The sequence below is a fragment of the Saccoglossus kowalevskii genome, chromosome 21 (genome assembly GCF_978046115.1).
Source record: "Saccoglossus kowalevskii chromosome 21, keSacKowa6.1, whole genome shotgun sequence".
Taxonomy (NCBI): Eukaryota; Metazoa; Hemichordata; class Enteropneusta; family Harrimaniidae; genus Saccoglossus; species Saccoglossus kowalevskii.
Window position 1 is genome coordinate 29442915 of NC_140661.1, and position 21831 is coordinate 29464745.

At 34.3% G+C, this 21831-nt stretch overlaps 1 protein-coding gene across 2 annotated transcripts in view; it reads right to left on the bottom strand.

Moving 5' to 3' along the window:
- Positions 1 to 291: 291 nt before the first annotated feature.
- LOC100375371 (long-chain specific acyl-CoA dehydrogenase, mitochondrial-like) overlaps positions 292 to 21831 on the bottom strand; it is a 30971-nt gene continuing 9431 nt past the window's right edge. The window contains exons 5-9 of one of the 2 annotated variants that reach the window (XM_002735202.4): positions 15600 to 15666; positions 14422 to 14586; positions 10864 to 11079; positions 3586 to 3713; positions 292 to 2886 (exon numbers count right to left, since the gene is read on the bottom strand). In XM_002735202.4, coding sequence (XP_002735248.2) covers positions 2706 to 2886; positions 3586 to 3713; positions 10864 to 11079; positions 14422 to 14586; positions 15600 to 15666 — 757 coding nt within the window. In that variant the 3' untranslated portion in view covers positions 292 to 2705. Of the gene's footprint in view, positions 2887 to 3082; positions 3099 to 3585; positions 3714 to 10863; positions 11080 to 14421; positions 14587 to 15599; positions 15667 to 21831 lie in introns of those variants that run through there. The other variant, XM_085494800.1, reaches the window with a different exon arrangement.

The following is a 21831-nucleotide window of genomic DNA, read 5'->3' on the forward strand; positions in this document are numbered from 1 at the left end:
GAATTACTGTCTTCCCGTTGCATATTGTTTGTCATTTGTTTGTATCATCCTAATATCCATTGCTATTTCACTTGTGCACTCTTCCCTGTCAGAGCTACGACAGTCTTCCTGAACTTCATCAAACATCTATACCATAAAGTTGTACATTCAAATAGTCCAAACTACCGGTATGCCATAAATACAACAAATGTTCCAGTACTTCCTGTTTATTCTTATCTCACATTCTGAGTTTCACTGTGGCATACAATCAAAGGCTATATTCACTGGCAATCAAATCACATGCAATACAAGTTCATGTTTTAATATTTTTATTCCATTCTTATTTTTACAACCAACCCAAACCTATTTGACCAACCTTCCACAACTAAACATGCATACAACACATTAAAGCAAACTGAAACAATTTACATAGTTATAACGTTCCCGAAGACACATGGAGGCCATGCAGCTTTTACAAGTCAGGAAATTGATATATAAAATGGAAACCAATCAGAAAGTATGATTTCATATGTGTGTAAATATGCTATTTTAGATATAGACAGTTGATCATATGTTAAAAACAAGTACTGGAAATTACACAACCCATAGTCAGTAGTAAGTCAATCATTATGGCTATAAACATCTGGTACATGTGCATATTTATGACATCATTATGATGACATCATTAAATGATATGTATAATCATTAGTCATCTTTCCAACATTCTGTATATTTGAAAATCTAATATATTAATTACAAAATGTTTACTGTCAACTTAATATTATATGCATAATTTTTTTTTAATTAAAATAAATCCCATTTTAAGTTGGAAAGTAAACAAGAAAACACTGTAACATCAAACACCATTACTTACACTTCAGGGATTTATGGCAAAAAAAATAATTTAAGGGATATACCATTAAATAACTGGGAGGGGGCTATATAATTATAGCAGGCAGTGAAACACTGTCCAAATGCTGGTATACCTTTATCATTCTAGAAAATTTTATTTCCTGCTCACTCAAAACACTTTGCTCACAAAATGCCTCCATCCTTTTCTTCCAGATTTTAAAAGGTTACTCCCCTACATGTACAATGGTTACAATGAAGACACTCCCCCATCCGAGTGCACAGAAATGTTGTGTATTATTAGACAGCATGTATAACCATGGTTTGCTTCTTTATCACCTGGGATCAGTGTACACACAAAGGCTTGACTCAACATACCTACATAATTAGTCAGCAGTAAACTTAGTGATAATACACACAAACCATAGCCAAAATAATCTGATTAATAATCAAATTATATGTGTATTTTATTCATTATTTAGAACACGTGTCAAATTCAATATTATTCAGAATTCATTTTCTGGGGCACAACCTTTGACCTATTTTTCACATCTAAGAATTTCATAATTTTCATTCACATGTTATAGTACAAGGTGGTTTACACTATTGTACACTACTAGAACTAGTAGGTATTACTCAGTGCAAACATGAAAAGATGGACATTCAATAAGTGAAAAGTGTTTTATAATTAGCATAATAGTATTGTAGCATTACATTTTGTTTGATGGATTTGGTGAAATATTAGCAAATATACAGATGACATCACACCTGTGAAAGCACACCAAGCTTACTCTGAAATTCCAGAACTAGTTTTCTGGCAAACTGAGACAAGCATTATGTGACAAGCCTTCATGAGTAGCTATCCCAGGAAACTTAGATGTACCTTGCAGTGATAAGTAAAAACACAACTGTCATAATAATCAAATATCCCCAATACAGAAAAAAACATGAATAAACGCCATAAATTGGCACACTGCTTTACAGGAATCAGTTATGAAATTGACTTTCAAATTATGACAATATTGGAAATTGAAATAACTATTTTAAACTAAAAGATACAAAAATTGCATTGTTTTTTTTTTAAATAATTGCATTGAAAAATAGCAAATCTCAAATAACAACTGTTATGCAAAAATGCCTGAGGAAATTATTCAATATTCAGTTTCCATAATATGTTACTGAATAAAACTATAGCAACCTTTCCACATTACATCATAGTTGGGTCTGGTTGTGACCACTTATTACAGAGGAAATATTCATTTGAAATTTGAAAGGTAACACAAAGAAAAGGTTTTCCTTGGTTATAAAGAAAGTTGAATTCTCAAACTGTTTCACATACAGGTTACTGTAAACCCTTTAATTTTGCAAAGACAAATTTTCATGAAGTTTCAGCAAGTCAGTGAAATTTTCTTCAACAGTAACAAGGGGAAATCACCAAATTTTGTCATCATAAATTCTATAAAATTCGCAAATCGTGAAAATTTCTAGCAGCAAAAAATAATTGGTTTACAGTATTTGACATACAAATCTTGGAAGAAAACACAATTAGACAGTATGTTTATAGACCAATTAATGCCACCACACAGAGTTTTTGAAATTTCTAGTGATTGGTTGTATAGCTGACATCCAGGACTAATATTCAGTTCAAATGCTACCGGTAATAAACCAATGTCAACAATAATATGATGAAATACAACTCAACAAATTGAACATTTTAGATTACATTAAATAGGTAATAAAAGATATAAGCCAAGTATGGATATATTATGAGTACAGATTTATTCTGATATTGAAAGATAAAAAAGGCAGTTTTCATAAAGCTTTAAAGTATACTGCTGTTATGACAGATGTATGTTTTTTATTTTATACAATGTTGTTTACTTATCTGATACAATTGGTCTTGCAATGAGTTCCTTCATAATTTCATTGCTTCCACCATAGATAGGCTGTACTCTGGCATCAAGGTATGCTTTACAGATAGGGTACTCCATCATGTATCCCCAACCTCCATGCATTTGTACACACTGATACGCCACTTTGTTCTGAAGATCACTTGTCCTATAACGTCAATACAAAGAAAATACAGTTTACATACATAAATACAGACAGACTGTGAAGCTATCCCACTGATTATAACCATAATAAAAGGTTTAGCCAACTACTTTTCCAAAATCTTTACACGTTAAACAATATAATCTACCTACTTAATTTTTGCAGTTGTAATTTCTACTGAATATTTTAGACAGGTTAACCAGGTTGTACTAATATTTCTGTGTGATTAAGGAAAATAGTTGTCTAAAAAACATCCTACCCTTGACCAGGAGTCGAAACAGCTTTGAAAAATTGGTTAACCACATGAAAACGATGTTGCCAAATAAAGTTTTTTGTGTTGAATGAAAGATTCCTTTCACGAAATAATTCATGTTAAATCTTGATTTTCTATCAACTATTTAAAAAATGTTGGAAATTGCATTTGTACTTCAGTGAAAAAGCTCTGTATTATGATAATGCTGTAAAATTGTGATCCCTGTATCTGTGTAAAAAACCATTTTTCATATTTGGTTGCCCCACGACAAATGTGGTCGTTAAGGTCAATTTTGACCTCACAACGTGATGACCCACCCATTTTTGCTACAGTATACTTCACATCTACTTCCTTCTTACAAATTTGCAAATGACTATGTAAATAGCTTGATAGTACATACAACATGTTTTGACATTACAGACAAAGGTCTGATGGGACTAAGCAGTACTTACCAATATTTAGCCATAGAGGCAGTGAAGGAGTCAAGTCTTTTTTCATTGAAACTTTGAAGACAACTATCAGTAAAAGCTCTGCCAACACAGATTTCAGTCTTTAATTCAGCCAACTTGTGCTGAATTGTCTGAGAAATAAACATATTAATATTAACACATCATTACATGTCAGTTTTGAACTCAGCCAACTTGTGCTGAATTGTCTGAGAAATAACCTCACTGAAATGGCATATAATTGAGAAAATGTCAAGGAAGTAAAAAGAAAGCTAAGTCAGTTGCCCTTGACAATAGATAGCCCTGAAACCACAAATATCTGACTGCTAGCTGACAAGCATCACCATCCACCACATTGATCTGATTTCACACACAGAACCCTAAGTGGAACATGTGTTACATCAAATTGCACACTATTGAAAAACAGCTATCCTGGACAGCTATTAAATCAGTGAACTCCTTGAGTGATAGTGTTTCCCTTGTTTTTCTATTCTTATTATCCTAAAAACACTAAAATGTTGTTGAGTTTGTGAGTGTATCTTTTCACATACAGTGAAATAGATACAATCAAAGTTGTGCTGAACAGGAAGTCAATTTCCAGGTAATGTCATTATCAAACTTTGGATGTAACATCCATTTTTGAAAAAATCAGTTACTAGTAGCAAGGTTATTGGTTAGAGACGCCTTAGGAACCAAAATTCATCCCTCCGGTGACAAATACTTAGTGATAATAGAATAAAGAAATGCATTTCAAAAAGATTTTGAGTATATAGGCGTAAACATAGACCTTAGAAGGTCTATGGCGAAAATAATGGCTGATTATTTGTTAAATATTTGTTTCTTGACACCTGATGGTATAAATAGCTCTAATGTTTTAGCAGAGAACAGTCTTGTAATAATAATAAGTGCAAGCATAGTTACCGTAATTGTTAGTAAACGGTTCGTGCAGTGGACAAGTGTAGTATATAGTTATGTAATGCGAAGCTAAAAATAGAAAAATTGAAAATATCTTCAGGGAAGCTTCCATCAAGTTTAATTTACCCATCCTGTCTTGTATCTATCTAAATCTATTGAGTTTGACCTGAGTTTTAAAGAGGGAGATGATCATAGGAATCCTTTATATAATTTTCCTTTTCTTTGTTTTGGGGCATTCACCTTTAGTGTTCTAGTGATTTCATATATCCCACATGGTTTCAACAAAAGTTTTTGTTTCATTTTTTTTGAGTAATTTCCATGAAACTTCTAATACAACTTAAGTGTTACTTGATGTTTTTACCCCATAAACATGATCATGTCTATAAACAGCATTGTAGACAAACAAAATGTTTGATCAAAAATTACAAAAATATTAGAAAATAGAAAAGTTGATACAGGATGTGGGACAGCCTATACCAACAGCTCTGCCTGTCATTTTGTATGACAGTGGAGCTAAAAAGAATACAATAACAAAATTATTGGTTAATTAAATATATTTTGATTAATAAAATAATAAAGTGTGATAAAGGACAGTTTATATGAGAACTGTGTCAGAATTTGGTATACTGCAGGGATCTACTGTACTACTTTGACTCAGCACTTATGCTTGACTAAGCGCTCAACCACAACTTTTGGAACATTTTTTTGTTGGGGGGGGGGGGGTTCCACATTCGGCAGCACCCATTCCATTCCAAATTCATCAAATTTAACTGTCTAGTCTTCAAATCAGGTCTGATACAGCATGGATTTGGTTGGACCACCGTGAATATGTTGTGGATGCGTAAACAACAATAACAGTACGCAAACTACGCTTCGAGAATGACCAAAAACAAGACATGACATGTCATGTCATGTCATAGCCCCCGCTCAGAAAAAAATTTAAAAACTTATATTGAACTTAGTTTGTGTCAGAGTGAATTAATTCATTATGAGCTGTATTAAAATTCTGTTATTAAATGTTCAGAATTGATGTGTTACAATTTTAGGGGGTGGGGTAAAAATTTATTCATTTGGCTTTTCTGAGACAATTTATAACTTGTTAAACATATAATGCGATGTGCAATTATTACCTGTCCCTGTACCAACTTTGAACAAAACTGGATGACATATCTGAGAAAAAGCTGTTAACAGCTAGAAAAAGCTTGTTTTTTTTAGATTTTTGAGGGAAAAAATGGCCTCCAAGTCGTAAAACTTTATCCAATCAAACAGGGCATGAATGACACTGAAAGTTGCAACATATAATTTGTCCAGTTTTTGGTTTGGATGTAAATTGGCAAACATGATTTCTATGGCATTCTCAGCAAGAACACCAGAGAGCAACAAACAAGTACAACAGGTAAAATGACATGCAAGTATGCAAATCAGATCTGCAAATATGTTGAAGAGTCAGTGTTGTGTCTGTTTGGATAAACTTCTTTGTACAACTGTATTCCTAATACAAGAACACCGTCAATCACAGAACTGTTCCAGCGAAAAACTTCTGATATTTCAAACAGTAACAGAGCAAAGATACCGTTTGTCATACAAGTACTAGCACCAGATGAAGAACTGAGAAACTGCAATGATCCTTGGTGTACATTACCTGTGTCAACAACTTTACTTCCCATGTACAGATCTACATGTAGTTTATGGCCCTGAATTAGTTTCAATATCTCTAAATAAGGACAAGAGTACTTCTCATATGACAATGATACAAATAAAGTGCAAGAATCAAGAAAAAATATTATCAAGTTTTTATTATCATACATTAATATTAACAAATCATGTGAAATTGAACTTTTATGTACAGAGAAACACATATTTATGCTTTGATTGACAGCACTTCTCAAAAAAAAAAAAGACGACCTGCAAAACTTTATACAATTGTCAGACATGCAGCGAATAGTATGCTTTTGTAATACATTGTATATGCAGTTTCAGTGGCTTTGCTTTCCGAGAAAAAAATCTGGCTCTGCACCTGAAAAAAACAAAAAAACATTTAGTCAAAAGTAAGCAGAGATTGTAGCATATATGCTCCCATTAGCTGTTAAATTTAATTAAAAAAGATATTTTTGTACTGTCTTTTCAGTACGAAAATATATTACTTAATATATTTATACCAGCCAGAAAGAAATTGCAAGTTTTCACTGAGCAATTAGGAATATACATGGACAACAATTGATGCATTTCTAGCAATATACTGTTTGAAAGGCTGCAAGATGTAATGAAGTAGCGAAGTAGCGAAGTAGTCTGACTGGCTGGGAAACTGCACAGTACATACAAAAATGTATGCTCATGATATATGAGCAGCTCCACCAAATATAAAAATATTCTTTCCATAGTTATGACTCTAATGTGAATGTGATTTTCCACTCCTTAGCAATAGTAGTTAGAGTATTGTATTGTACTGTATCGTACAAGTTTATTGTGATTCTATATGTGTTTGTAATATTATTTAGCTTTATTTAGCATTCTGTTTAGTTGGTTAACTTTACTGTATCTTAATGTAGTTCATTTTATTTTTATACGACCATAGAACAACTCACTGTAGTTTGTTTTAATGTTGAATAAAAATTAAAATCAGTCACTGTATAGTGGTGACGTATTGCGCAAAATTGTTGCAAGGACAATACTTTTCTCGATTTGCGTGTCGTCGTGAGTCGATAAAAAATGCATGGAATAGTCGGCAGTATCGATCAAGTTCGTCTAGTGTGACATTCATGGCTGGCGACAAGATGCCGTCTAATCGTTTAAATAGGCGTCAAGGAGGAGTGAAAAGCCCTAATTTGGTGCTACAATAGATGTCATGGAATGTTGGAAAATTACAGTCAATCAAAAAAACTGTTCACATGACAACAACAAATATTCACTATATTCATTATGCATTATTTTTTTGTTGGTAGCACGGTACGGTAGCTTACTTGTTTTCGAAGTGTTGTAATTGTTGATTAGTACTCAGTAGTGATTATATTAACGTACAAAAAATAAATTCGTTGAATTGTTATGAAATGCAAGTAAAATTCAACTTAGTTTTATCGTAAGCAAATGTTTTTGGTTACATGTTAACGCTCGATGAGACAATATCCGCCATGTTATCCATGCCCACGACGCGTGTTTATAATGACCAGATAGGTCAAGTCGCTAATCAACCAATCAAAATGCTGGATGGTGCCCATGTGCTCAAATTACCATAAAGCATTTAAATATGACAGTTCAGCGACCTCATGGTGAAAGCAACACGAAAGACCAGATTTACCGATGTTTTAGTGCGATCTTTTGGCTTCGTTTCTCATGGGGAAAAAGGCAGGATTTTTTTAATCGGATTTAGAAAAATAAATAAACGTACCGTCCCAAATAAAAATGTGCCGGATGGAATTTTTGTACGTTTATATTGGGACATTTAGACCTCATGGTGAAAGCAACACGAAAGACCAGATTTACCGATGTTTTAGTGTGATCTTTTGGCTTCGTTTCTCATGGGGAAAAAGGCAGGATTTTTTTAATCGGATTTAGAAAAATAAATAAACGTACCGTCCCAAATAGAAATGTGCCGGATGGAATTTTTCTGTGGAAAAAAATAAACGTACCGGTACGTTTATATTGGGACATTTAGCGTTGTGGGCAAGCTCTCCTGAGTAGCGACATATTTTTAACTTCGCCTATTGCGTGATCAGTGGATTACGTAAATAAACCAACACTTTCAATGAGTACATGCCGACCCAACTAAACTTGTTTATGGCTGTTTATGATTAGCGAGGACGCATCTCATAGAACAATAGCTGTGGAAATCATAAACAAATGTAAATGTTGCGGAAATCAAGCATGGCGATAATGATTTTGAGCGAGGCAGAGTCTGACAAGCGTCTCAGAGCAGCATTGCGCCGACACCACCACGACGTTTGAATCCCGGTGAGAGCACTGCAAACCTCTTAAGTCACGAGGTAAACTTTCAATTTACACAATACATAATCAGTTCCTACAACCAAAATAAAAAGGCAGTTTTTCTGGCGAAACTCTCGCCAGGTTAGTAATAGTTTCTCACGATCACCAAACCGGAGACACAAACGATAATGCAAAGTGTATAAATACCATAACAAGCACAGTTTCTTACCTTTGAAATTGACGAGACACAATTTTGTCCATAGAAGCGTTGCGCAAATAAAGATTCCGGGATACAATATCCTCACAAAATTGACTGATTTCCACCGAGACGAGAACTGCGTAAGCGTCATCAAAACTCGGATTAAACTCGGGTAATTTCGGGAAAAGTCGGATTTTGAAGGAAAAATGTTAAAAATCAAGGAAAAACACAGTGAAACTTTGAAGAATCGAAAAAATAACTTGATGTGCACCATAGCACCATCAATTTCTGTCTCTGTACCAACTCTGAACTTAATTGGATCACACATGTGTGAGAAAAAGCTGGTAACATAAAAATGTGCACGCACATTGCACAGACACAACCCAAATTAATACCCCCGCCCGGATCGCAGATCCGGCGGGGGCTAAAAATCATGCCACTTTTTCCTATTTCGACATTGGTAATTTATCCGCTTCCGCTTGCATTACCAGAATAGCTTTGGGAATTATCAGAAATTGTGTCAATAGAACACAGCATTCTAATTGGTTAATTACAGATTTGACCTATTAGGTCAAAGGACGTTGTTGCAGGTCAAATCATGCAAGATAACAATATGGCAGAAATTGCTTTGCATCAAGAGTTTGCATACGATCAACTACATTTGACAATGAAGATAATGATAAAGATTTCTGTGTTCCCACAGACCCCAATAGTTTGTTAACATTGTAAATTCTGGTGATATGTAATAAATATTAACTGCATTTTGTTGATCATTTCTGTTTATTCATTGCAAAAGCAGTAATCAATGAAGAATAATTTTTACGCCATAATATCAGATGAGTTGTAGATAATATTGTATATTATATATTTTTTGTGAAAATTTTTGTTTCTTCACATAAAAGTGTTGTGGAAATCAATAACGCAACTCATTCCATAATTTTATATTCTCCAAAACAACGTAATATTCTTCCTAATCTGGCACATTTGTCATTTGGATAATTATTCGAGACACAATGAGATTTTTTTATCTTTTCTGGTTGTGGTCCACCCCTTACTTTCCCTGATTTTACATGTTGGTGCTCCTGATACACATGTAACTGATAGAAAAATTGTATTTCCAGGGATTCAATAAAATTATTATTAATTTATTACATTAAGTTATACTGGAGGCAAAGGAAAATATATGCAGCATATACAACGTATTGCTATTCATAGACGACACATATACCTGAATTTATACGTATTCTGTGTACAATGGAATCTATACATCTATCAAGGCACTCTATATCACATGTATACCATCACAATTAACTTTGTTTGATTGAAAATCTAGCATTGTTAATCAGCTGAAGATCACATGAGTATGGGAAATTCACTATTTAATCTGGCAAATGAATTAATTTACTTCCCATAGTTCAGTTGATGAAGCCTGCCCAAGTATGTGGTTTTATTCTGTAGTCTGAATGGCAAACAAGGTTGACTTCGGTTCTACATTTTAAGCTATTGTATAGGTCTCAGCCATCGGAACACAATATTCTAGTCTATGGTGAATTAAAAATGAGCTTCACTTCTATGCATATTGATGTACACGATTATCTGTGTCTATGGTGAATTAATAACTGCCATCAGTTCAAGGCATATTGGTGAACACAATATTTGAGTATATGCTGAATTAATAACTGGCATCTGGTTCTAGGAATATTGTAGAAGTTGTTGAAATCAGAATACAATATTCGAGTCCATGGGGAATTACCGTACTCAACCGCATTAGCACCCAGGGTCCTCAACTCAGAAAATCATGTCAAAATCTTCATCATTATCTCTACTGACGAATGTGTTGGATCATTTGATGTCGAAGTACGATCTGTTGGAATTGATTTCGACATTGTTTTTTCAAAGAACTGGTAAATAGCAATTTTTGATAGGTAAACTGAATATGGCATGAAATATTTAAAGCATTTTACTTTAATTAACAGGTCATTGTCGAAGGGGTTACCATGGTCTACGCATTCACAACATATTTAGGTGGTTGATATCCACACAGTATCATATAAAAACGATTACCAGTTTTCGGTAAACAATGATCAAAGACCAAGTTTTAAATAAGTGGCATTTTGAAGGGGTGGGCGCTTTGCTGAATGTGACCCCGAATATAAAAATTTTGCAAAAGTGGTCTAGTACGGTAATAACAAATAAATAAAACATTTTTTCATGAATCTTGAGAAAGAAACAAAAACAACTGATCTTACCTGAAGATGTGATAACGTTTTGCCGAATGCCTTTCTTTGTCTTACATAGCTCCTGGTTTCTTCAAACATAAATTCACAAGCAGCTTGACCCATGACACTGATCAAGAGTCTCTCCCTTGGTAATTCATTCATCAGCATATAGAATCCTTTATTGGCTTGTCCTAGAACAGCACTTGCTGGTAAACGCACATCTTCAAAAAACAATTCAGCCGTATCCTATCAACATATGAAATATAACGTCAAATTATGCAAATTACCTAATTTGCATGTGTAAAATGAATGCAAAACACCAAAGATCACTTTATTTCATTAGTTGGAAAAATATTGTAGCATTCCGTAAGACAGAGTGACAGTTTTTTTGTAAAATTTCATTGAATATTTACTGCAAGATAGGTATGGTTTCAATATGTTAAATTTTTAATTATTAATCTCACAAAAATGAATTATATTTTAGAAAATTCTGCAAAGAGAGCACTCAGGCAGCACGGTTATTGTATCAATTGATGCATAGCGAAAGTCAATGTGTTTCCATACTGCCTCAGTATGTCCTTTGCAGTATTCTCATGATAACCTTATTATTAATTCATATGTACTGCAGATTACACAGTCATTTGCCATATAATTTATGTTGAAAGTTAGAGAATTATCAGAATTTACCAAAGGGAACATCGAAGCACTGCACACAGAGTGAGTTTCTAACATGGCAATCCCAAGAAGGCTCCATACATTTCACTCTGCTGAAACTTCAACTACGAGGTAGTATGGGGAAGAGTCATCGACTAGCTCTACCATGCCATACATCAGAACGCAAAGAACGGTTACTCATCCAATCAAGTTTAGTAAATCTGTTTCACACAATCCATGACTTGCGTGTCAACTTTAACCAACTCACTGGGAAAAGATTGACTTTGAGCACCATAAAATCAAGACTATATAAGGATGGTTATCTTCAAGGCTAGTTGCTAAAACAAAACATCAAAACTACAACCTCCACACATCGCAGCACGGTTGCAATTTGTCAGACAACACAACTACCACATGAAAGCAGACATGTCATGACCAAGAATGGCACTGTATTGCATGTTGTACCAAGTTCTAACTCACATGGAAGCAGACATGTCATGACCAAGAATGGCACTGTATTGCATGTTGTACCAAGTTATAACTCACATGGAAGCAGACATGTCATGACCAATAATGGCACTGTATTGCATGTTGTACCAAGTTCTAACTCACATGGAAGCAGACATGTCATGACAAAGAATGGCACTGTACTGCATGTTGTACCAAGTTCTAACTCACATGGAAGCAGACATGTCATGACCAATAATGGCACTGTATTGCATGTTGTACCAAGTTCTAACTCACATGAAAGCAGACATGTCATGACCAAGAATGGCACTGTATTGCATGTTGTACCAAGTTCTAACTCACATGGAAGCAGACATGTCATGACCAATAATGGCACTGTATTGCATGTTGTACCAAGTTCTAACTCACATGGAAGCAGACATGTCATGACCAAGAATGGCACTGTATTGCATGTTGTACCAAGTTCTAACTCACATGGAAGCAGACATGTCATGACCAAGAATGGCACTGTATTGCATGTTGTACCAAGTTCTAACTCACATGGAAGCAGACATGTCATGACCAATAATGGCACTGTATTGCATGTTGTACCAAGTTCTAACTCACATGGAAGCAGACATGTCATGACAAAGAATGGCACTGTATTGCATGTTGTACCAAGTTCTAACTCACATGGAAGCAGACATGTCATGACCAAGAATGGCACTGTATTGCATGTTGTACCAAGTTCTAACTCACATGGAAGCAGACATGTCATGACCAATAATGGCACTGTATTGCATGTCGTACCAAGTTCTAACTCACATGGAAGCAGACATGTCATGACCAATAATGGCACTGTATTGCATGTTGTACCAAGTTCTAACTCACATGGAAGCAGACATGTCATGACCAAGAATGGCACTGTATTGCATGTTGTACCAAGTTCTAACTCACATGGAAGCAGACATGTCATGACAAAGAATGGCACTGTACTGCATGTTGTACCAAGTTCTAACTCACATGGAAGCAGACATGTCATGACAAAGAATGGCACTGTACTGCATGTCGTACCAAGTTCTAACTCACATGGAAGCAGACATGTCATGACAAAGAATGGCACTGTATTGCATGTTGTACCAAGTTCTAACTCACATGGAAGCAGACATGTCATGACCAAGAATGGCACTGTATTGCATGTTGTACCAAGTTCTAACTCACATGGAAGCAGACATGTCATGACCAAGAATGGCACTGTATTGCATGTTGTACCAAGTTCTAACTCACATGGAAGCAGACATGTCATAACAAAGAATGGCACTGTACTGCATGTTGTACCAAGTTCTAACTCACATGGAAGCAGACATGTCATGACCAATAATGGCACTGTACTGCATGTCGTACCAAGTTCTAACTCACATGGAAGCAGACATGATGTGACCAAGAATGGCACTGTATTGCATGTTGTACCAAGTTCTAACTCACATGGAAGCAGACATGTCATGACCAATAATGGCACTGTACTGCATGTCGTACCAAGTTCTAACTCACATGGAAGCAGACATGACGTGACCAAGAATGGCACTGTATTGCATGTTGTACCAAGTTCTAACTCACATGGAAGCAGACATGTCATGACAAAGAATGGCACTGTATTGCATGTTGTACCAAGTTCTAACTCACATGGAAGCAGACATGTCATGACCAATAATGGCACTGTATTGCATGTTGTACCAAGTTCTAACTCACATGGAAGCAGACATGTCATGACCAAGAATGGCACTGTACTGCATGTTGTACCAAGTTCTAACTCACATGGAAGCAGACATGTCATGACAAAGAATGGCACTGTACTGCATGTTGTACCAAGTTCTAACTCACATGGAAGCAGACATGTCATGACAAAGAATGGCACTGTACTGCATGTCGTACCAAGTTCTAACTCATATGGAAGCAGACATGTCATGACAAAGAATGGCACTGTATTGCATGTTGTACCAAGTTCTAACTCACATGGAAGCAGACATGTCATGACCAAGAATGGCACTGTATTGCATGTTGTACCAAGTTGTAACTCACATGGAAGCAGACATGTCATGACCAAGAATGGCACTGTATTGCATGTTGTACCAAGTTCTAACTCACATGGAAGCAGACATGTCATAACAAAGAATGGCACTGTACTGCATGTTGTACCAAGTTCTAACTCACATGGAAGCAGACATGTCATGACCAATAATGGCACTGTATTGCATGTTGTACCAAGTTCTAACTCACATGGAAGCAGACATGTCATGACCAATAATGGCACTGTACTGCATGTTGTACAAAGTTCTAACTCACATGGAAGCAGACATGTCATGACAAAGAATGGCACTGTACTGCATGTTGTACCAAGTTCTAACTCACATGGAAGCAAACATGATGTGATGGTGATGTCATCATCTTTATCAATGGTAGAAATGTTGAGTACTGTTGTAAACATACCTGCGCTTTGAGTCCCATCTTTTGTAGTTTCTTTCCTTTTTTGAATCCTTCCATGCCTTCTTCAACCAGGAACAATGTAATACCATGTGCTGGTGATTTAGCATCTGGTTTTGTCACAGCAACCACTATTACCAGGTCAGCCATGTATCCATTTGTGATAAATACCTTGGGTAGAGAACACAGCAAATTTTATAAGATCCCTACAGTGGTGTATTATTTTTATTTGGAAGAACAACAGGATCAAGTCCAATGAACATCATCAGAGAAGATTCCCGATTGAGCAATCAGCCTAGGAATCCATAGCTTTCTGATGCAATGTGAACATACTATACCATGCACAGGTATTCAAATGTTGGTAGCCCTGATACTATAGTGTTAATTTCTGAACAACAATTTATACATGTTTTTTTATAGCAGGCCATCAAAAAAACTGGTAACCCAGTGAAGGACATCGATGAATTGTTTTTACCTCACACAATGTAGTTTGGGCTTTGTAATACAAAAACCATGAGCATTGTCAGATTTGTGGGGCTAAAAATGACTAAATGCACATGGCCAATTAAAAATTATATTGCAAATTGCAAATGCATGATCACTTAGACGTTGCATATGATTCGTAAGTGTAATTCCGTATATTACAATTTTTCTGTCAATTTGACACTCAGGTGATAAAAAGTTATCACCTGATACATTGTATCACTTATTCATAGAACTGATTGATAATCATGGCATCATGGACTGCATTATTCACTCATCTTCAGTATGTTGATGTCACTATGATGTCACTTGTATCAACCAGCTTTACAAACAAGTGATATCAGATAATAATCTCATACAGTCCAAATATATATCAGTATTTTGTGTTCACTCAAATCTTTGGGAATCCAAGCACATCAGGAGAACATTGTATAAACTCAATGAATTATTGAACTGTTGTTTTGAGAAAGAATCTCAAACTAAACCATGCTGAAAATGAGTGTGTGTGAACAAGGAAATACAATCATTCTTACACATAATAATTATTTGCTTTATTGGACTCATTCACAAGACGCTACGTCATTAGAAACATTTTGAAGCCTCCTTAAAATTCCTTGGAGAGAGTCCAGACAGTATTGTGTAGGGTGACTAACATTATGTATTGAAATGAAAGAAACAAAAGAAAGGGGGCGTGACCTTACCTTGCTCCCATTAAGAATCCAGTCAGAGCCGTCTTGCTTGGCATAGGTCCTAATACCTTGCAAGTCACTGAAAAGAAACACATAATTAGATAATTAATTCACACGTTAGTTAAGATAGAAGCCTACTCATTAATTTATTCATTTTGCAAAAAATTATACTCCTGGTCAATATAACAGTATTGACTTAAAAAAAGTTGGGGCTCACCAGCCTATTTTTTGAGAAAATGATGGTTGTATTTTAGTGGATAGTGACAATTTTTGCAGTATTATAACATTTTTACCATGGGCTTCCATGGCAGGCATATAATGCCATATTTAAATGGGAATGATGGGGCACTGTTTGTACTGGTACTGAATCATTTCAAAAATAGAGATTTTTTAAAAAAGTGTCAAAAATGCAAATTTTCATTCATAAAATAGTAAAGTTTCTCTAAATACAAACACTGTAACAAACAAAATAATGATATTTCAAGGTGGTATAGGACAATAACTCCATGAAACACATAATAAACCAATGAACATTGTCAATTTATGACCCAACTTTATTATGAGTAGTCTTAATATCATTCTGCACACTGCCCAAATATCTTGGTAATTTTACCTGTCATTTTCAATGTCAACTTTTAGTTCAAAAAAGAATCCTGTAAATAATCTGATTGTCAAAGTTAATACTGTATTTCTTCTAATAGGAGTACATCTCTAATAGAAGTACACTGGATCATTAAATATTAATTATTTTGACCAGAGATTTGACACTCCTGTCATTTACATAAACGTGAGCCACTAATAGAGCAAATATGATTATTACGATAATGCTCAAAATGGTTCTGCAGTACTACATTTGTATACTTAAAATACCAAAAATAATAATTTAATGGAAAATCGCAGTAGAATCTTCTACATAACCATTTTATTCCTAGAATAACTCTTATTGCAAAGTACTGTAAAAAAAAGCACATAAATAAATAAAAAATCACATTGGCTGTATACTAAAATATTAAGTTATTTTGACCATAAACAAACTCTGTAATTTTCTTAAATGCATTGCTTTAATTAGAATTTACTTCTATTTTCATGATTTCACAATTTTACAAATGTGAGATAAGCAGCTAGTTTGCATAAATTAACACAACAAAAGATTATTGCCTTTATTGGAATATCTGATAAATCTGTGGAAAGATATGGGAGTCACACACGAGACTGGCAGTTACAATGGGATTATTTGTTTGATTATAAATTCACTAATTTAATCAAAGAAAAAAATTTAATTATTTTTTCATGTCAAGACTCCTAAAATCAAATACATAAATCACACTAATTCAGTTTTCTTTTGAGCGAATATTTGCCAAGCAACAATGGAGAAATGCAAACAGTAGTTCATACAGCACCAACAATGTTTGTTACACTTTCAATCATTTTACCGATTTGAGCAGCGTATAAACCACAGACATGTATATTTGTAAAGTAAGAAGAATGAATTGTTGCTTTCATTGAATCCCTGCCACACCAATAGCAATTTTATATGAATCATCATCACAAAAGTAGATCAATCATCACCCTGTTACTTTATCAGAACTGTTTGCCCCTATCCAATGACAAGCTTAGTGACGTCATCAAAGTTATTGCTATTATTAGTTTCCTGGTACCATGCACTATTTTAACCATTTCAATACCAATGTCAGCTTTTGTCACCTTACAGAAAGTAAACACACAATTATTTTTTGTGTTCATTTGATTTAAACTAAAAGAGAAAGTAAAGAAAACTAAATGAAAGTGTACACACAGTGCACCATAATTATGCAAACATCTACAGAAGATGGGTTTTTCTTGAAATTCCCAGAATAGATTTTGACACGACAAAATTTTCGTTGAATATTACAGTTGTTTATATTTGAATAAGACGTCCAAAGGTACATTCTTGCACAAACAAAGTATCAAAGGCTGCAAATAATTATGCAAATTAGTTATGTGTCCTTATAATATTTTTTGGTATTTTTAAGGACAATTCTTCAGTCTAGTCTATGCAACATAATGTAAATATCAATCTTTTTTTTTTCAGCCGAAATTGAGCAACAAATCTAGATGTTGGTTCTATATATTTACTCAGCCGGCTTAGCGCCCATGCTCAACTAAAGTGCCCACCAACCACTTTTGGGACATTTTTGTTTTCAGGGTCATGCCTACCTAAGCGCTCATCCCCTCCAAATAGTTATTGCGATATCAGCAGAAAATTTGGTAATTAATTAGCAGAGCAGGCTTTTAGCCAGCCACTTGTCATTTTGACCGCTGTTTTTCATTTTGATAAAGTTTTTAGACAGGCAGTTTCTGGCTACAACCCTGATGGATGAACAGATTTCAACTCCAAACTATTAATAATTTGGTCTGCATATTGTCCCAGGGCATCTATTCTGATTGAGATATCGGTGAAACAGACATGCACACATATATACACACACTGACAGGATAATCCCAAACACTTCTATTGTATACTACACACACAAGTCAAGTTATAGTAATCAAACAACCATAAAACAATGACAGGTATTTTCCCTAATATACCTTTATCCTTATACCCTTGTCGTCAGAAATCCATATATTGAAAAGTCATCATGACAATTTCTTTACAAATTCAGGACAATGACCTCAATAAACTATTCAAGAGTATTGAGGACACATTTGAATGGACTACACAATACTACGTGCAATATATCGTTACACGGTAACAATTCAGTCACCTTCAAAAATTACAACTTTTTCACAGTCTAATTAACACATTGTAGTTTTTAATTGTTCATTTTTGCTAACCATGGAGGCATCCCCAGGCAATGTATTAATAGGGTTACAGATAAAGTAATAGATATATTTTTAAACAACTAATTAACTAATCATGAACACATTAAATAAACTGTTATTGAGGTTGACTACTCAAAAGTAAAAATTATTTCCTTTATTTTTTTATAATTGACATTTCATATACAAGGATGAAGAAAGTGAAATAAAAATATGGGGTTACAGTTGGAAATACTGAACTAAATTAAAGTAAAAAACAGAATGAAAAGAACATGTTTATTGTTTTTGTGACATTTTACTATAATTTAAATTTTATCTCAATATTTCAAAAGTTGGCTGTGAATATATGACATATGTTTATATTGTATAGCACTTAGCTTTTTATAGTGTAATTTTTAATGTGGTCTATGGAAACTACTGTAGAATTGTCATTTTATGTGGAATTTTTAATGTGGTCTATGGAAACTACTGTAGAATTGTCATTTTATGTGGAATTTTGAATGTGGTCTATGGAAACTACTGTAGAATTGTCATTTTATGTGGAATTTTTAATGTGGTCTATGGAAACTACTGTAGAATTGTCATTTTATGTGGAATTTTTAATGTGGTCTATGGAAACTACTGTAGAATTGTCATTTTATGTGGAATTTTTAATGTGGTCTATGGAAACTACTGTAGAATTGTCATTTTATGTGGAATTTTTAATGTGGTCCATGGAAACTACTGTAGAATTGTCATTTTATGTGGAATTTTTAATGTGGTCCATGGAAACTACTGTAGAATTGTCATTTTATGTGGAATTTTTAATGTAGACTATGGAAACTACTGTAGAATTGTCATTTTATGTGGAATTTTTAATGTAGTCTATGGAAACTACTGTAGAATTGTCATTTTATGTGGAATTTTTAATGTAGTCTATGGAAACTACTGTAGAATTGTCATTTTATGTGGAATTTTTAATGTGGTCTATGGAAACTACTGTAGAATTGTCATTTTATGTGGAATTTTTAATGTGGTCTATGGAAACTACTGTAGAATTGTCATTTTATGTGGAATTTTTAATGTGGTCTATGGAAACTACTGTAGAATTGTCATTTTATGTGGAATTTTTAATGTGGTCTATGGAAACTACTGTAGAATTGTCATTTTATGTGGAATTTTTAATGTGGTCTATGGAAACTACTGTAGAATTGTCATTTTATGTGGAATTTTTAATGTGGTCTATGGAAACTACTGTAGAATTGTCATTTTATGTGGAATTTTTAATGTGATCTATGGAAACTACTGTAGAATTGTCATTTTATGTGGAATTTTTAATGTGGTCTATGGAAACTACTGTAGAATTGTCATTTTATGTGGAATTTTTAATGTGGTCTATGGAAACTACTGTAAAATTGTCATTTTATGTGGAATTTTTAATGTGGTCTATGGAAACTACTGTAGAATTGTCATTTTATGTGGAATTTTTAATGTGGTCTATGGAAACTACTGTAGAATTGTCATTTTATGTGGAATTTTTAATGTGGTCTATGGAAACTACTGTAGAATTGTCATTTTATGTGGAATTTTTAATGTGGTCTATGGAAACTACTGTAGAATTGTCATTTTATTTGTAATTTTTAATGTGGTCTATGGAAACTACTGTAGAATTGTCATTTTATGTGGAATTTTTAATGTGGTCTATGGAAACTACTGTAGAATTGTCATTTTATGTGGAATTTTTAATGTGGTCTATGGAAACTACCTGTAAAATTGTCATTTTATGTGGAATTATAAATGTGGTCTATGGAAACTACTGTAGAATTGTCATTTTATGTGGAATTTTTAATGTGGTCTATGGAAACTACTGTAAATTGTCATTTTATGTGGAATTTTTAATGTGGTCTATGGAAACTATTGTAAATTGTCATTGTATGTGGAATTTTTAATGTGGTCTATGGAAACTACTGTAAATTGTCATTTTATGGGATATTTTAGTTAGACACATGCATATAGGAAGTGAAATTACTATGTCATGGTGTTGTACCTTTGGGCAATATATTTTACTCTTGCCGTCTCTCTCAACCTCAACCCATGAGTAAATAGAAACCTTGTAGGATTGGCACTTAACCCATGTGTACCTGTATATGGCACCCAGGGTTGTGCGAGTTGAGATGGCTAATAAGTTTAACTCAGTAACTAAGTTTAACTAAGTGTCGCACTCGGCCGCCCGTAGCGTCATCAACAATTAAACCAATGTTGCAATATTGTAGCAGCCATACTGAGAGAATGGTTGAAATCACATTATTTTGGCTTTATAAAATATTTGGTTGCAGCTTGTGAATCCATAACTGGGACCAGCAATTTTGCAATGTCACGCTGAAGACTGCCAACTTTTTTACCATCTTTCATCACCACTATTGTATTTCTGTCATGAAAACTATTCTTCTGTCGTTGGATAAAAAAAAACTCCCTATTTCAAGCCCACTGCGATATCCATGTACTGTAGTGAGACATTCCAACCGCTGGAACATGCTGAATGATAACTTTCACCATGATAGATAAGCGTAGAGTCTGATAAGAAAGCAATGTCACGATTTGACCTTTATGATGAAACATTAGTAGTGATGTCATTCTTAGCCAATCAGTAAAGCAGATGGATAAAGGTCAAAGATGATTGCCAGACTGTAAACAAAAGCATCGTGTGCCATCGCAGCAGAGCGACCCCATTTTTCTTGTCCCTTTATTGTGATTAGACATGAATAAAAGGTGTCAAGCTGACAGACTGCGAAATCCGTGGATTAAAAGCGCAATTTCCAAATTATGTGGGACGATATCGACGAACTTCAGGACGAAGCAGTAGGGATTTTGTTCGACAGCTACAGTGATGCCGACTTGGACTTTGAGGGTTTTGAGTTTGACGAAGATGACAATGAACGTACAAATAAAGATCTGAGAAGCTATGAATTTTTATAATTTTTACATTTTCCATGTACAGGACCCTGGGCTTTTACCCGGGTAAATATGGTATCAATAAGAGTACAACTTTAAGTTTTCAAGACTGAATGGTTATTTAGAGTTGTGAATGTGTATGACTGAAAAAAAAAGTTCAGAGCAGTGTTATATGACAAGTCTAATCACAATAATACGTTTGTAGGTTTTCTTTTAATGTTTTTGTCCTGTACTACACATTTTGCAAAAGTCGCAACAAAAAGACAGATTTACATTACTCATGAAACCTGATCAAAAGTAATATTACTTGATATTAACAGATTATCTCATTAGCACAGCTTTACTAAAATAAACAAGAAATTGTTCATGTCATAGCCACAGCTTCTATGGTCATGTTGCTTGTTGACATTTTAGCTATTGAACTGGGAGACAAACATATCTCAATTATTGGTTTCCAAAATATAATATAAATATTTATTTCGTCACCAACATTCTTGTTGACTGACAAAAT